The sequence below is a fragment of the Mya arenaria genome, chromosome 9 (assembly GCF_026914265.1).
Source record: "Mya arenaria isolate MELC-2E11 chromosome 9, ASM2691426v1".
NCBI lineage: Eukaryota > Metazoa > Mollusca > Bivalvia > Myida > Myidae > Mya > Mya arenaria.
The window spans coordinates 19,630,397-19,648,449 of NC_069130.1; the positions used below are offsets into that span (position 1 = coordinate 19,630,397).

Genomic DNA, 18,053 nt, shown 5'->3' on the forward strand with positions numbered 1-18,053 from the left:
GGGTATAATCATTTTTAATTTTGGTAAATTGGGCAAACAGCCTTGTGTTAAATAGTCAAAAGAAAATTCACCATTTGTTACACTCCTTGGGCACCTTTTCGCCGTTCCGGTATTCCACTCCGTTCAGCATGCACGGACACTCGGACTTCTGAACGCACTGATCATTGAGAAGCACCATGCCGTCCGGACAGAAACAGCCGTCGATGCACGAGTGATCCTCGCACGCCGAGCTCGGGGACTGGCACGTCTTCAGGCACATGCTACCGCATTCCTTGTGGATCTGATTACCCGGGCACTGGGCGGCTGGAGGGTAAGTGTTTTTAACGGAATCAAAGCACCAAATGTGATAAAAGATTGGAATGTCTCGCGAGAATTTCCAGGGCCTGTACCCCTGTACGAAGGGATCGAGAACGGTGTTTTAAATGAAATTGCTTTTCAATTTATTGCCATAGATCACCGATGTGTGTTACTATTTTGATACTTGCCAAACATTTCTTATCAATTATACCAAATTGAACAATCAAAGCACTGAATGTGCTCTAAGATAGGGGCATTGGATGTACGCATATGGGGGAGATTTTTTTCTGTCAAGCGAACCACTGATTGATTATTTCGACAATATGTGTTGTACGAATACCAGTGGCATCATTGTTTCATCTGAACGGACTTTGTAAATATAAAATCAATTGAAAGTAGTGCTAAAAGACTGGGAAAATGTAAATTATTGCTGCTAAACTATTTAGATATTGTGACTGGCAGTGGCTTGCGATAGGGATACTTACGACATCTGTTATCCGAGCGCCAGTCCAGCCTTATGTTGTGCTCCAGACATGCGCGGGAGTATGCTTCGAGTGAGCTGCATAGGCAGTCTTGACCGGAAGAGGCACAGCAGTCCTCCTTACAGGCGGAGATGTACGCCGCTGGTGGAACGGCCTTTAGAGAAAAAAGAACAACCATGGTAATTGCTTCTGTATTCCATTTATTAAATGTTAACATTCGGTTAAATATACCTTACATGTTCACGTACGTCAGAATTAAGAAAATAAAGAAACAACTACACACAAGTGTAATTGTTTCTTATATGCGACATACAAGTTCCCAATCGCAGCACTAATAAGTACAGTTTCTTACATGGTGACATATCTCAAATTCGGTTTCCATTAGCGCCTCGCATGTGGAAGTGGCAGTGTCGACAGCTTGGGGAGTTGCGGCGTTGCATCCGGTCTGGGGCAGGTCAGCGCATGTTTCTAAATAAGGAAATTATTTTTGTATATAAGTACTAGTAAATGCTTTGGTTTTTACTGGTCAAATTATGTTTAAGTGTGTTTACCTTTCCTATTAAACAGTTTTTGGTATATATCCGTATGTTCAATTAATAAATATAATTCAATTTGACAAGAATTAGGTGATCAATTGATATGATGCCTAGGCTGCACTATACGACTTATTTCGATTTTGATCTTTATTATATCTAAATTTTCTACTGGATCAAGCTTATCTGTGATACATCTAAGACGCACTTACCCCCGGCAAATGAGCGTTTCCACGTGGTGACAAAGGCCGGTGCCTCGGTAACAACATTTCCTGAGTCCGTGGTGAAATCGTTGGTCTGGTCTCCGTCATATGTGCCGCATAGACCCTGGAACCAGCACGCACATTGAAAGTTCATTCATCGTTATTTTTTTAATTGAATGTAAATTTCCATTAATTGTTATTATACCCAAATGAGGTGTGCCGCTATGGAGTATCGAATGAAAAAATCAATATCAGACTGAAACTCAGCGTTGTCGAGTCGAGCATAAAGGAAATAAAGGATTTTTGACGATTTTTTTGTCTAATAATCCTATTGATATTTTTTAAGAAAAGGCAAAAATCAGGCCGGCGGATCCGCGTTATGGTAACATAGAGATGAAAACTCTATTTCGTCCTACCTTTGTCTTTCCAAGCAGGAAATCCGTAATGGTTACAAACACCATCTCATACGTGTCCCAACGAATCTGAAAGCCGATGCTACTCCTCACCACGATGTATGAGCTGATCTTCTCGAAGATGACCCCACCCTTGCTGGAGGGGACAGGTACCACCGCGCCGTTGTACGTGACGACGGGGCCGCTAGCGTCACGCTTCAGAGAGATCCGGTCGTTACCCATGTAAATGTCTAGCTCACGTTTACACCTGAAACAAATATAGAAAATCTAGGAGTCAATTTCATTTTAATCAATTATCAAAGGTAGAACAATAGGAAATGAACGATGTATTACGTTGAAGGTACGTTATAACTAAATGCTTAGTACCGGAATGTGGTCCAGGATCACCTCTCTATATCTAAGATTAAGAATGCTTCTTCCGATTGATATTTTTTATGACTGAGTGACATGATTGATAGCTGTTATACTTTAATTCAGTCCAATATCTGCACTCAGAGAGGAAAGTTCATAAATATCTTATATATAAGAGATTTAAAATTGTTTGCTGAAACATAATTATGAAACATAATGATACCTGCTGTCTTCCGGCCTTATGTAACATTCAATGGATTCCTTGAAAAATAAACGGTGCGAAGCATCAAACTGAGTGAACTTTCTAAGGAGAAATGTGACATACCTATTTTGTATCAAGCAATTGGGTTTGAACTGAATATTACGGATATATATGTATAGATGTCACATACGAGAAACGCTAGAAATAGCGTTTTTGTCCAATTTGAAGTGTTGCCTGTTTCATGGAAATATAAAGGCAAATTGATTAGTAGAGTGTAACCTTAAGCTCGATTGAGGCAAAAGCTGATAGCTTAAATACAATCGCGCTACTAGGAAGTAACCAACATCAGTTTATTCCAGATTCTACAAGGAGGGTTTCTGAGTTGACGACACCGTTGAAAATGTATTCCTCATTTTTTAATGCAATGGCTATTTAGTGACGAATTTAAGAGGTCACGAGAAAGTACCCATTATGGGGATCGAAACAAAACATGTTTGATGGAAGACGGACACATTTACCTCAAACCCATTCGCACCCTGGTGGGTCTTGAATTCACAACTGCTAGGGTAGAAGATGGACACCTATACCACAATTAACGTACCTGTGTCCCGGCTGGCAGTTCTTATCATTGGCCACGTGTATTTGGAAGCTGTTGGCGACCGCATCCTTGACAAGCACGTAATTGCACGCTCCCTTGTAGTGGTAGATTTTGTTGTCGAACGTACGGTAGTGGTCCTGGCCCCAGACCACGCACCGCGCACTTCCGGTGTGTGGGTGGGTAGGGCTCGGTACGTGGGTCTCGTTAATGGGTGTCGACTCTGTAAACAAGAGGTTTTTATTTCAATACAAATGCATGGTGTTCACTAGTCAGGTAATTGCGGCGTTAATGATTTGATAAAAAGGGTTGCTAAAGGTCAATTTAGTTAAAACACTGTCATTATCAAACCTATTAACCTGGGTTAAGATACACATTAGGAGTGTTCACAATTATCTATAAATGCCCTACCATCCACACAACCCGGGATCTCAGCCAGATCGGGCGACCAGATACCGTCCGGGGAGCACGTGTAACTCGGGGCAATGGCCCATAGGGGTTTGTATCCCTGGTTACATGCAACTGTGCACCGAGCACCGGAAGTGTTCTGCTGGCACGTGACCTGGCCGTTTTGAGGAGTCGGTGGGGATGCGCAGTTACTTGCCGCTGTTTGGAAAGAAAACAATACATGAAAGCAAATATTTTATATAGCGAATGGATCGGGATGAGGAGATATTGGATGACGTATAACGACTGTTTGTGTTGGTCGACAAGATGTAGAACTGAGATGAGTTCCAAGTGGTTTATTATGATGAGTCCATGGTTTGTTGGACAGTTGTATCACCCGTGCGGATGCGTGACAAAGTTATTTTATACGTTTCTCTTTCATAGTTATAATAGTTTATCCAGTTTGTTTTCTCTGAGATATGGTATGTTTTTGTTTGTTTTGTGTCAATTTGTATCACCGATGTTGTTGCTTGCTAGTGCTAACGCAAATAGATCTCTTCTGACAAGGTATACAACTTATCCTTCTTTTAATGTGTTTTGGTTGCACCTCTGTCTTAAAACATTTAATCTGCAGAAAGAAGTCTTGCGCGTTTGGACTGTCCAGATAGCAGGTGTTTTTTTACACAAACCATTTAAGGTTAATCTGATCATGTAATTGTAAAAGTGTGATTATGTGTAAAACGTTTTGTAGCTGCTTTCCATAACTTGTCGATGTGTTCACTGTGTTCAATGCTTTAATACATCTTACTTTTTGTAATTAAATGCATGAAAATTATTGTAAACAATTTTTGTAAATATTTGTCCCAATATTTGTACCTATTTTAAACTATATGTTTTTAACTTTTTATTTCAAGGTCACAAACTCATTGTTATGTTTTGATTTGTAATGGATGTGTGTTATGAATGTAGGAAAATAGCTCATTAAGCTAATGTTTCTTGCTAACATATATCCGACTTTAAATACAGATTCTTGTATCTTGTATCTCATAGTATATTCAGTTTGTTTGCTCTTCGAGTGAATGGTAAATTCTGGCTTTTTGTGATGACATGGCAAGTGTATTCTCACGGAATTGGCACTGGGCGCCCATAAAGCCGCTGGAACATCCGCAAGTGTTGGGTAGCAGGCACGAGCCCCCGTTCTGACAGGCGGGGCTGCACGACGCTGGAAAATAAAATGGTTGGAATCACCTGACTGTCCAAGATTTGAGATCAATGTTTAACTTGAACAAGTCGAAATTAACTAATTGCTCTTAAATAAACTGAGTTCAAGATAAAAGGGATTTACGACATGGATTTAACCTGTCGACATACTAAGACGTATAAGATGTAACGTTTTTATATAATAAAGTTCTGAAATAAGCCCTTAAAAAGCACGGCCGGGTTTACACCATATTTAAGTCAAGGGCCAACGATTGCGGCAAATTATTACAACATAGGTTTGAAGTATTGTGTTGTGAGAGAATCTGGAGCATCCGGAGAAAGCCAACTAGTCCGGTTTGGTGACTTTTATTCACATAGAACGGACATCGAACTCGGAATGCCTTTGTCGGCAGCTAGTTCGAAAACCGGACAACAAAAGTTTTACGTTAATGCTTAATTTTGACGGATACTTAAGCTGTTTCCTTACGATGGCAGTCAGGGATGTCCATTCCGGGTGGGTCAAACCAATCCCCGAACATTTGGTCACACTCGCGTTTGTCCGTCGTCATCTTGTTAGAGAACTCGTATCCAGGGTCGCATGAGGCCGTGCACGAACTGATGGGAGAAAAAAGCCATGTTCGAATTTGGAAAAATCCCAGGTCAGTTAAAGGCAGCAGCGTGTAAATAAAATAAAATACAAAATAACGCTACTCTTTATGAATCCTACTGTAAAGTGGTAAGGTTAAGATATAAATGCAAACTGAAACGACATCAATGAATTATATATCATTTAAACTGTATACACTAATATCAAAGACGTCTAAAGATACATCGCTTCGATCTTAGCCCCTGGTAGAATACAATTCAAATTTTGCATACTTTATACTTTATGTATATACATTGTATACCGTCGCATAGGTATCTTTTCATATACGTTTCATATATATATAGAAGTTGGATGCATTAAAGGAAATATTTATAGAGGAAATTTGTTGATTTCAGTGTAAAATCGTATTTGATTCACGAGTGTCATAGAAAATATAGTTTGTCTATAATCAGGAGTAAAATGAAATACGATCTTATACTGGAATCAACATTTTTCTTTTATGCTGATTTCCGACCTTTATTGGTATTAAATTTATTTTTTATTATTTCCCAGCATATTGAAAAGAGCGTTTATACGCAGCTACCCCGTGGAACGTTCCTCACGCAAACGTTTGTCAGCTGATGACGTAGCTTTAATTTGAATTTTGGGCTCGTGGTTTTTGTTTACCATATATTGGTGATTTGAGCACGAACATTTTATGACCTTTCATCAATACGATATTTTAGTGTACTTACGTTCCAAATAATAACAGTAAATGCACGGACGAACTTTTAAATGAACAGGGTGTGAATAAATGACCAAAATAACACAGGTGGTAATGAATAAGTTTTACAATATATTTTTTTTTTAAATTTTATTTTGATACATGGATATCAAATCGCCACTCATTGTCATAATTATGTTTGATTTGTTTAAAAAGGGGTCATTTTCAAGACGAACAGTGATTACCCGCTTGGTTGTTGACAAAAAATTATAGGAGGGTGGGGTAAATCAAATCACGTAATTGTTGTGTGGATTTTTTTCAGGGACGTTCGTACCGCAAAGTAATAGAGTTCAAAAAGATAATTTATAGTACATACAACATCAAATTTATGTTCGAGCAGTTGTTTTCGTTTATACTTTGTTTTGTACGAAAGAAAAGGTTCAAATATGTAGCTTCAGGTTCAAGAAAACGTTTGGAAAAAAACCCACCTTGTTTCTAATAAACGGTAAGTTATTTTGGCAAAACAATCTTTATTTAAACATATGTTACCTTTTTGATATCATTTTTGGCAACATTTACTGGTTCAAAAGTGATGATTTTAGTTTTGATCTAAGGGAAGTAACTTACATTGATTTTAAAAGTACTTTATAAAGTTGATATTCTCAATGATAAGTTTGCAGTGAAGAAATCGATGAAATTGATATTTTTAATTGTTGTTATTTCACTTATGTAACTCGAATTGAGTACAACAGACCTTATCCTATGTGAACGGCCATGTTTTGTTGTCTATATAGTCGGACTTTCTGACTGTACTAAAATTATCAAAAGACTTCTCTTTTTCCGTGCAGTTAAAACAAAATTGAGAAGAAAACCACGGTAAACTTATATATATATATGATAATTTTATATATTCTATTTGAGTTTATTTGATTAAATATGCTTGAAGTTGCATTGTACATATAAACATACGTTAAAGTCGACCTAAGTCACCTGACTACCGGCCCAATGTATTTTATTATGCATTAAACCAAACGGACACATGAACACAGGTGTGTACTCACTAGAACGGGAACCCAGCCCCACAGGCAATTGTTCCATGTGCGGGTGCGTCCAAGGGTTCACACAGGTTCTTCCCTTGAAATGCAAAACAATTTTTGGCCGGACATAAATGTTTTTAATATTTTGTACGTGATGTTCAATTTAGATTTGTCTTTCTGTCTTATTTTTTTATTGGGGAGATGGGGGAAGATAATTACCCTAAAAGCAACGAACAGATATAAGCGCTAAAAGGCTGGGATCAATATAAAGTTTAGAAATTGTCTTCATAGTTTTTCCCGACAAGGGATAAAATAAATGTCTATCGAGTAACATATTTTGAAGTCATGGGTAATTTAAAGATAATTTTTAGTTTCTTTTGAATGTTAAAATACTTGACATAGTGCCCAAATACCTTCCTATAAAACCTTTTGGCGGCTTATTGCAATCTTTTGTATAGGATTGCCTTATTAGTCATCGGAACTCAAAGGGACAAGTCTTAGAAAAGTTTCTACTTAATATATTTTTAAATATCAAAGAGTTTTAAAACAATTCTAGAAATTTAAAATAATTAGTGTCGCCGGGATTGTTGACTAGGTTTGATCCGAAACAAGGTTTAAAAAAAAGTTGAAAAACATGCTATAAAATTCAAACAAAAACGTTGAAAAAATGGGTTTGTTTAAGTAGTTTTGCAGAAACAACGCAAAAACGATTTTAAAATGTGAGTCATTTACATCAAAATGACTTTATTTTCGCCCTAAAACAAGAATAAAAATCGCCTGCTCAACAACTTTATGGGACATCTTTGGACCTTTTAACTACAGGAATATGTTACTTAAGAGTAAATTTAAATTCATGATATCTGGCGGTCCTTATCAAACATCCAGTGCTATGATCAGAACTACTTTAAATAATGAAGATACATTATCACGTAATGTAAACATTCAGTGCTCTCGTTGATGTGGACAGAACTACTTTAAATAATGAAGATACATTATCACGCTAATGTTAACATTCAGTGCTCTCGTTGATGTGGACAGAACTACTTTAAATAATGAAGATACATTATCACGCTAATGTAAACATCCAGTGCTCTCGTTGATGTGGTCAGAACTACTTTAAATAATGAAGACACATTATCACGCTAATGTAAACATTCAGTGCTCTCGTTGATGTGGTCAGAACTACTTTAAATAATGAAGACACATTATCACGCTAATGTAAACATTCAGTGCTCTCGTTGATGTGGACAGAACTACTTTAAATAATGAAGATACATTATCATGCTAATGTAAACATTCAGTGCTCTCGTTGATGTGGACAGAACTACTTTAAATAATGAAGACACATTATCACGCTAATGTAAACATTCAGTGCTCACATTGATGTGATCAGAACTGATGTGGTCAGAACTACTTTAAATAATGAAGATACGTTATCACGCTAATGTAAACATTCAGTGCTCTCGTTGATGTGGTCAGAACTACTTTAAATAATGAAGATACATTATCACGCTAATGTAAACATTCAGTGCTCTCGTTGATGTGGTCAGAACTACTTTAAATAATGAAGATACATTATCACGCTAATGTAAACATTCAGTGCTCACATTGATATGGTCAGAACTACTTTACATAATGAAGACACATTATCACGCTAATGTAAACATTCAGTGCTCTCGTTGATGTGGACAGAACTACTTTAAATAATGAAGACACATTATCACGCTAATGTAAACATTCAGTGCTCTCGTTGATGTGGTCAGAACTACTTTAAATAATGAAGACGCATTATCACGCTAATGTAAACATTCAGTGCTCTCGTTGATGTGGACAGAACTACTTTAAATAATGAAGACACATTATCACGCTAATGTAAACATTCAGTGCTCTCGTTGATGTGGTCAGAACTACTTGAAATAATAAAGACGCATTATCACGCTAATGTAAACATTCAGTGCTCTCGTTGATGTGGTCAGAACTACTTTAAATAATGAAGACACATTATCACGCTAATGTAAACATTCAGTGCTCTCGTTGATGTGGACAGAACTACTTTAAATAATGAAGACACATTATCACGCTAATGTAAACATTCAGTGCTCACATTGATGTGGTCAGAACTACTTTAAATAATGAAGACACATTATCACGCTAATGTAAACATTCAGTGCTCTCGTTGATGTGGTCAGAACTACTTGAAATAATGAAGACACATTATTACGCTAATGTAAACATTCAGTGCTCTCGTTGATGTGGTCAGAACTACTTTAAATAATGAAGATACATTATCACGCTAATGTAAACATTCAGTGCTCTCGTTGATGTGGACAGAACTTCTTTAAATAATGAAGATACATTATCACGCTAATGTAAACATTCAGTGCTCTCGTTGATGTGGTCAGAACTACTTTAAATAATGAAGATACATTATCACGCTAATGCAAACAGTCAGTGCTCTCGTTGATGTAGTCAGAATTACTTTAAATAATGAAGATACATTATCACGCTAATGTAAACATTCAGTGCTCTCGTTGATGTGGACAAAACTACTTTAAATAATGAAGATACATTATCACGCTAATGTAAACATTCAGGGCTCTCGTTGATGTGGACAGAACTACTTGAAATAATGAAGATACATTATCACGCTTATGTAAACATTCAGTGCTCTCGTTGATGTGGTCAGAACTACTTTAAATAATGAAGATACATTATCACGCTAATGTAAACATTCAGTGCTCTCGTTGATGTGGTCAGAACTACTTTAAATAATGAAGATACATTATCACGCTAATGTAAACATTCAGTGCTCTCGTTGATGTGGTCAGAACTACTTTAAATAATGAAGATACATTATCACGCTAATGTAAACATTCAGTGCTCTCGTTGATGTGGTCAGAACTACTTTAAATAATGAAGATACATTATCACGCTAATGTAAACATTCAGTGCTCTCGTTGATGTGATCAGAACTACTTTCAATAATGAAGATACATTATCACGCTAATGTAAACATTCAGTGCTCTCGTTGATGTGGTCAGAACTACTTTAAATAATGAAGATACATTATCACGCTAATGTAAACATTCAGTGCTCTCGTTGATGTGGACAGAACTACTTTGAAGACACATTATCACCAAAATGTTATCATTCAGTGCTCACATTGATGTGGTCAGAACTACTTTAATCAAAGAAGACAAATGATCACGATAATGTAAATGTAAATAGTTAATAGCGAAAATGTCAAACATTGATTACTACTACTTTAATCAAAATATTGATGTGGACAGAACTACTTTAAAAATGAAGACCAATTATCACCAAAATGTAAGATAAAAAAGTTAATAGCGAAAATGTTTAACATTTTCAAAAAAGAAAAACCTGACTGAATGGTCACATGCCGGACATTCTAGAGCATGAAATGAGATTTTGCCTGGCTCGAATGATCCTTCCCTCGACATTTTCTTAACGATCCGGCGAATTCGAGCCAAGGATTTTAAAAGTATGATCAACATATTTTCATATTCAAATTATTTCGACAAATTAATACATCTACTTTCCGTTTCTTGCTTTAATTTTACGAATCCACAAGCATGTCAAACCATCAAGGTCCTTGAAAGTAGGAATTCATGAAAGGGTTCTATTTAAGTTCTAGAACGAAAATAACTTGCCTTCAGAAAATTATCTAATTCACTGAAAGTTATACTTTTTAGATATTTATTCAATTTCGAGTAATACAGAAAACATTCCTTACCGACTTGTCTTCTTTTACGAGCGGTTCTGGAAGTAAACAAGTTGCCATTAATTAGAAGTAAAATAAAAAGATAAAATTGATATATAAATTTTCCATCCACTAAAATGTTGTTATTTATTTATTATTTACAGATATTTCGTACCAATTTAATTAATTTAGCAACTGTTGCGTGAATCATAAATATACTTAACAGAAAACTGTTCTTTTCTGATTACAGAAAATCTGTTCTTATAAATGACAAATAAAGAAATTAAATGCATAGCTTTCGAAGTGCAAAAAAAACAACAATAACATAAATGCTTGTTTTGGGCTAGTAACGACTTAAACAAGAGCGCCGAGGAGCAAGCGCTGACGCTCCTCTGAGGTCATTTTTTCCATCGACCAACATTCATCACTCTACAATTATTAATACCAGAATTGTGTGCTTTACATATGTGTATTGTCTCTGGCAACGTATTTAATTAAATTATAAGTTTAATTTGAATTATGTTTTTGCACGACGCAGACCTTAGCGAATACGACAAACACTCTAAGATTTTCCGATATCTGGATTACTCATCATCGAAACACAAAGGAGCTTAAAAGTCGTCGTTTTTTGTGTTTTCAGTTTGATTGTACGGTTAAAATGTAATATAAATGCTTTAACTTCCCTAAAAAGTAAATAAGTAAGGTAATGCTTTTATAATTAATACCATATTTATTTTTTTGTAGGCTTTAAATGTTTCTCTTCATACTATATGTTAAGTAATTAAAATAATACAAGATATTGGAAGTAGTTCTTAATCCTGAAAATACTGCACTGTCGGGAAAGTACCCAAGCGCAATGGTAATTAAAATAAGAATGAAAAGAATACCTTGATTGCACGAGTGCGGCGGTATATATTAGCGCGATGAACGCTGTCCGCAGAATATCGGCACGCAGTGCCATGGTGAGGCTTGCTTCGACCAGCGAAAGCCTGACGTCACTCTAACATATTTACGAATTTCACGAGTCTGCGAAAACTGTTTTAAAAATATGTTTCTACTTTTTCAAGAACACCGTGGGCTTCCTAGCCACTTTGGGGTTTCAACACTTCAGGCGCTTTATTTATATGCTTCAAACGTGAGCACGTGATATGGGGTGATTTGAGCATTTGGACATTTATTAAACATAATACGCAATAGGCAAAACAGCTTTAAATGTCCTAACTGATTTTTGTAAGGGAGCTGAGATTAGAATACCTCCAGCTAAATCAGGATTGCTTTAGAATGTCTCGCTTTAACGAAACTGGCTCTCGTCTTTTCAATTGATTTTGATAAATGGTCACATCTTTGCGTTATTTGCATTAAATTTTGAATTAATCTTTCGCATTTATAGAACTTTATGTTTGTCTAAAATCGTGACCAATCCTCAGACCAGGTATTGTTGGCAGTTTGGCAACTAATTAATTTAGAAAAAAAAAAACAAGTTTGAAAAACACAATGTAAGAATAAGTCTTCCGGATTACACTTCAAAGGGTTTCGGTTAATTTACGATAACATTTATTTAAAGGGTTATTTCGTAATGCAACGATGTTTTATCTTACCTTAATAGACAAAATTCAGCCTAATGCAGAAATTATAAAAAAAAATATTATTTACTGCACTCAGACAACATTAATTTCAAGCATGCACAACTCATTTAAGAACCCATTGATATTCTTTGACATTTTGCTTCTATCAAAATATATATAGTAACAAACATGTCCAGGGTTTTTGCGAATGACCAATCGCCAATGCAATGCCACTTGTCGATATCATTTCGCGAGGTGTTTCAGTAAATTTACTTATCATGCTTCTTGTTTTTACCTCTATATAATAGACAACATTTATCTTACATAAATGAAATATCTGTATAAGCAGAATTTATACAATAAAAAAACAAAATATTTACTGCATTGGGCAACAATAGTTTTAAGCATGCAAAAAAACGCATTTACATTCATTGTCATTCATTTTACTGCAACCAATCTAGAACATAACCGACAAGATACTAGATATAATATACAATAATCTTTATTTTAAGTTGCGAATACCTTAACAAGAAACATAAGCTCTATGAGCAATTTTCGAAAACATATGTAATATATCAAATGATAAGGGCTGGTGACCTGGAAATAAATGCATATAGTTTTAAATAGGTACAATATTGAGTATTAAAACAAACATGCATATAATTACAAAAAATAAGATGAATCAAAGCACTGTATACTGTGATAACTCAACTAGATTTCCCGGCTGTACCGTCAATCAACAGGCGCACGGTTCCTATAGTTGACATACCACTGTAAAATTGTTCATGAGTATAATCTAAGGATTATTGTATACATTTTGTTCAGCAAACGTTTAAGTAGCATTATGTGTATTTGAATAACAGCATGGTTCAGTGGTTAGAATGTTAATTAATTCAGCATGTTAGAAAAAATAGGAAAGTATTGCTGAGAGGAGGTACCTGATTTATCATGTTATTTAAATAATACCAGATTTTGCTGAAATTATATGAAAACATAGCGTATAAAGGCATTGTTGCTCGTCTGATTTGGTCAATCCCTACCTACAGTTAACCATCCAAACCTCCTGAAGATACCAGCACCTACCGGTGCACTAGAATATGAATTGAAAATGCCAAATCGTAACACTTTACCAAAAAAAAGACCAATCGTAGTTGTTTGTGTTTGACATATTTTAATGATATATAAATTTGAAACAATCATAAACAGATTTTATTCCTGTTATTTAATTTGATTTTTTATTGATATTTAAAATGCCCGCTGAAATATTTTCAGTATTTGAATGCTACATCTTGTCCAATAGGTGAAGGTAATTGCAATGAAAATTAAAATAATCAATGAGACTAGGCGTTTCTGGCCTTTTGTATCCTATCTTGTATCCGCATGGTATAGTTTAAATTCGAGTCATGCCTTACACCCAAGTGATTCACGTTATTTATTTGTTGTAATAATTTGTCTCCGTATATAATCCCTGCGACAGGTATGGACCTGCGCTTTGAAAATACGATGATATTCGATTTGGCAACACTAATGTCCATCTTCCAAGTTTTACAATACTTGTAAACAATGTCGATCATAATCTGAAGAAAGAGGGGGGCTACAGCGACTAGCGCAATGTCGTCTGCGAATGATGGGTTTCCCGCCTTTACGGACATCACCGTGCAAACGCTATTGCTATTCTCTAAGTCCAATAACAACTGATCGACGTAAACAAGATAGAGAAATGTCGAAAGTACTCCTCCTTGGCGTACTGATCTGCGAACGTTAATGATATCTGAGTTCAGTCCGTTTGTGCGTACCACACATTTCAGTTTCTCATACGTGCTCATAATGATCCGTAGAAATTTTCCAGTAAGTCCTAACTGACCGAGTTTATAAAACAAACCGGTCTGCCATACAGAATCAAATGCGGCTTTCTGGTCTAAACACGCCGTGTACACGTTACTCCCGGTTTCTATCTGCGTGTAGACTGTTTCCTGGAAGTTGAAGGCGGTTGTGAGACAGCTGAGTCCTGTCTGAAAACCCTGTTGCTGTGGCGACGGAAATTGTAGGCGATGCATTTTGATGTGGTTATTTATTCTGTTCAATAAGATTCGTTCAAAGATTTTACAAAAACAAGGCAAAAGCGACACTGGCCGGAAGCTGTTGGGGTCATTCTTTGCTTTTCCTTTTCCCTTATAAAGAGGTATTATAATACTTGTCTTCCACGTCTCAGGTATTGTTTCGTTACGCAGGGCTGAGTTAAACAGCTTCAAGAGGGCGGTTTGTAACATTTTCCCTCCGTGTATGACATGTTCATTTAGTCTATTGTCGATTCCTGGTGATTTTTACTTCTTAAGCGTTTTTACAACTGATTCGACCTCAACTGGTAGTATTTCACACAACAGCATTATGCGACTGTCATTGCTAGCAAAGTCTTGTACACACATATTTATTGCTTCATCTTCACGCGAAAGATGATAGTTGTGATCGAACACATTTTCAAAATAATTTTGGAAGCCTTTAACGACATTTTCATCAGAATATTTCACATCATCAGATATCAGTTCGTTACAAATTTCAGTATTTTTCCCACTCTTACTCTTTAATGTTTTCCAGAACTGTCTATAGTCAAGCTCTGCGGTGCGATTCAGTTCATCTAAGTATTTGTTTTCACTTTCTCTTTGTTTTTGTCTCTGAATGTTCCTGAACTTTGCTTTAGCCTGCTTATATTCACGATAGGTATCGTACTCGTTACCTCTTGGTCGCCCTGCTGCCATCCAGATTCTTCGTAATCCTCGCGCAGCGGTGTGAGAGGCTTTTACTTCATGATCCCAATACGGTTTCGCACGCTTATTAAATTTGCTGACTGGTAGACAAAACGATGCCGTATGCAACGTGTCAGTGATAAGTGCGTTTAAGAAGTCCGGTTTACAATTGTCGATTTCTGTGTCTAAGATACACTTAAGGCCATCTTGAATTGCACAATTATAGCGTTCAATATTTTCATTTGTACATTTGTTCCATGCTATGCCCGACCTGTTAAGCCTTATCTCCTGCAGTCGCGGCTTAATGGCAAATTTCATTATCATCGGTAAGTGGTCGGACGTCATTATCTCAGCACTATTCGTTATTTAGAATGATTTGACATTTTCTAAGAATGTTCCCTCAATGAAAATATAGTCCAATGTAGACTGGTTGGGCACAAATGTGTAAGCATCCCCTTTGCTACATGATAGTTGAACAGATAAAAGATTGTTCTTGGCAATGAAATGTGTAAGAAGCCGTGATTTACCGTTCCCTTTATATCCATTCGTTAGATAATGTCCGTTAAAGTCACCTGCGGCAATAACGTTCCCCACCTTGGTATAATGCGATAATAATGACTCTAAATTACTCAGTTCAAACTGATAAAGATCTAAATCGTTACATGCTGGTAAATACGCACAAAATATATACAATGGGGTCGAATTAGTACACTTAACTTCTATGCCAATAATTCTATCACTTTCTATTCGTTCTATACAATATGAGAGAGATTTTTACACACTATTGCAATTGAACTTTTTGAAGAAGATTTTCGTAAGTTGAGGCGTAATATTTAAAAAAAAATATCTGTATTTATGCTTCTTAAAAAGTAAGGATGACTTTTATTTATATTTGTTTATGTTCTTAAATCACACATTATATTTAGAAAATAATTCATGTTAAGCGGTCTCCCTCTTCGCATTCATTTTAAATCCATCTTTAAGTATTTCCACAAGCTCAAAAGTCTACAGATTATTCCATTTAATTACTAGTTTTTGTATCTGATGATGGTTGATAACAGTAGTAACATGTAAAAGTGAATTACTGAGTAATTGATACTAATATATGTTTGTTCTGAGGCATAATCAACTTCAACCCAAGCGCACAACTATATCTAGCCTCTGTACACTATCCCCCTCCAACCCCCTCCCTGTGAACCCTTAACTTTGTCAGAATATAAAACCATTCCCGACCAGCATCTTTCTTGAACAATTTAAATAATAATTTTAATACTTTGAAAATTTGCTTCCCTTCATAATTATACATATTTGAACAATTTAGACAAACTGAACCAATAATTTGTGTAGTTTTGCACTCAAATATAATTTTTTTACTTAAACTATATAACATTCAAAAGTGTCTGGATCGGATATTTTCGAGTAATCGGTGTAACATTAACTAAAATATGTGAAGAAAATGAAGACAACAACACTTATTGTGTTTAAATACTGCATTCTAAATAAAGTGGAACTAAGCTTAATTTTTAAGCATCTGAGTTATAAAAACCTAATTCAAAATCGGTTGTGAGTGTACTCCGGCGATGAGACGGATACATATATTTATCGTATTGCAGTCGTTTAAACCCAACGATGTCAGTATATCGTTTTGTCACAGCTGTCAGTTCAGTAACTGCAATGTTTTTTTTTCATATGTTTCAAAGCGTACAAAATATTTAAGAATAAGTGGACGCGTACACACCCGCATACCTCAATACAATGCAGAACCAAATAAGCTTACTAGCCTTGCCTTTTGGACGCGCTTACGTCCCGATACGGAAATATAATGGGCCGCCACGTATTGAAAATAAGAGTTTACGAAAGGATGTACGGATAAGGTATAGAAAAAATGTTTGTATTCACCGTCAAATCTACTGTGCATAATATGGAGGTACATTAACTTTGAATGGTATGGTGCTACATTAAATAGGCTATATCCCTAATTTTTGTTGACTCACAAACATGTGCGAACACCAAAATGTGTTTCACCTATTGTGTAGAGTGCTGGACGGTAGATAAACATCACCTGGTCTACTGTCCTAATAAACTAAAATTTACACGGCATCTTCTTAATGGACAGATTTGTATGCGAGCAACAGGAAAAATAATTATTTCAGGAAGGCCTTTGTTATAATAATATTGCCACCGTTTTAAGGGATAGTCATGGAATTCAAATAAGTTAACATCATTTGCACTATTACTGAGCTCATCGACGTTAAGACAACGAGTGTACAATAACGCGCTATCTGTTGTTGACTTTGTTGTCGATCGAGCATTCTGGGCATAAACATGGTTAAAGAATCATGCGACAACAATGATTGGCGGGTGGATTGTGCGTACGGTCACAAAATGTGGCCAACATCCTCCGTATTTGCGACCCAATAGGAACGTTCAACGGACCGACGAGATAAGTCATTATGACGAATTTGGGTTCAATTGTGAAACTAACATTTTGTGATTCGTAAAGCGACATATATCCTGTCATTTAAAGATTTCAAAGGAGTTAATCCATATATTTTAGATGAATTAATATCTAAAGATGACCTTATTGTTGGAATTTGTTCAGCCCAGCCACATTAGAGTGAGAACTACGAATAGTTCGTTATTATCTGTAACCCTCTCCCTAGTGTGACTGGGCTAAACCAATTTCACAAAATGTTCTTTTTTTTTCTTTTTTTTTTAAAATTGAGCCCGAAGACGTATATTTCCTTTTATACACCTCCTTACACCAATACCCAGGTGGTCTCACTACACCTCCATGCTCATGCTAGCCCTTCAATTAGTTTTTCCCAATCATAATGCTCAACGAAAACATTGCCCCATATCAATGTTCGGTTATTCAAGAGAACTGTTTGTGGTGAATGAAGTTTTACACTTGGAAGATTTCGGTTACCTTGCCAAATTTTAAGTCTTTATACATACAGATCACTGGCATTTCACTACCCATCTCCATTCTTACACTTTTGACTAGCTTTTT

General features: G+C 36.0%; 1 protein-coding gene across 1 annotated transcript in view; it reads right to left on the reverse strand.

Moving 5' to 3' along the window:
* LOC128245828 (mucin-2-like) overlaps positions 1 to 14,353 on the reverse strand; it is a 74,930-nt gene extending 60,577 nt beyond the window's left edge. Inside the window, 11 exon segments of the mRNA XM_052964052.1 lie at positions 72 to 303; positions 783 to 933; positions 1,132 to 1,247; positions 1,525 to 1,639; positions 1,932 to 2,175; positions 3,083 to 3,299; positions 3,488 to 3,682; positions 4,590 to 4,685; positions 5,151 to 5,278; positions 7,035 to 7,107; positions 14,179 to 14,353. Coding sequence (XP_052820012.1) covers positions 72 to 303; positions 783 to 933; positions 1,132 to 1,247; positions 1,525 to 1,639; positions 1,932 to 2,175; positions 3,083 to 3,299; positions 3,488 to 3,682; positions 4,590 to 4,685; positions 5,151 to 5,278; positions 7,035 to 7,107; positions 14,179 to 14,353 — 1,742 coding nt within the window.
* Positions 14,354 to 18,053: the final 3,700 nt, after the last annotated feature.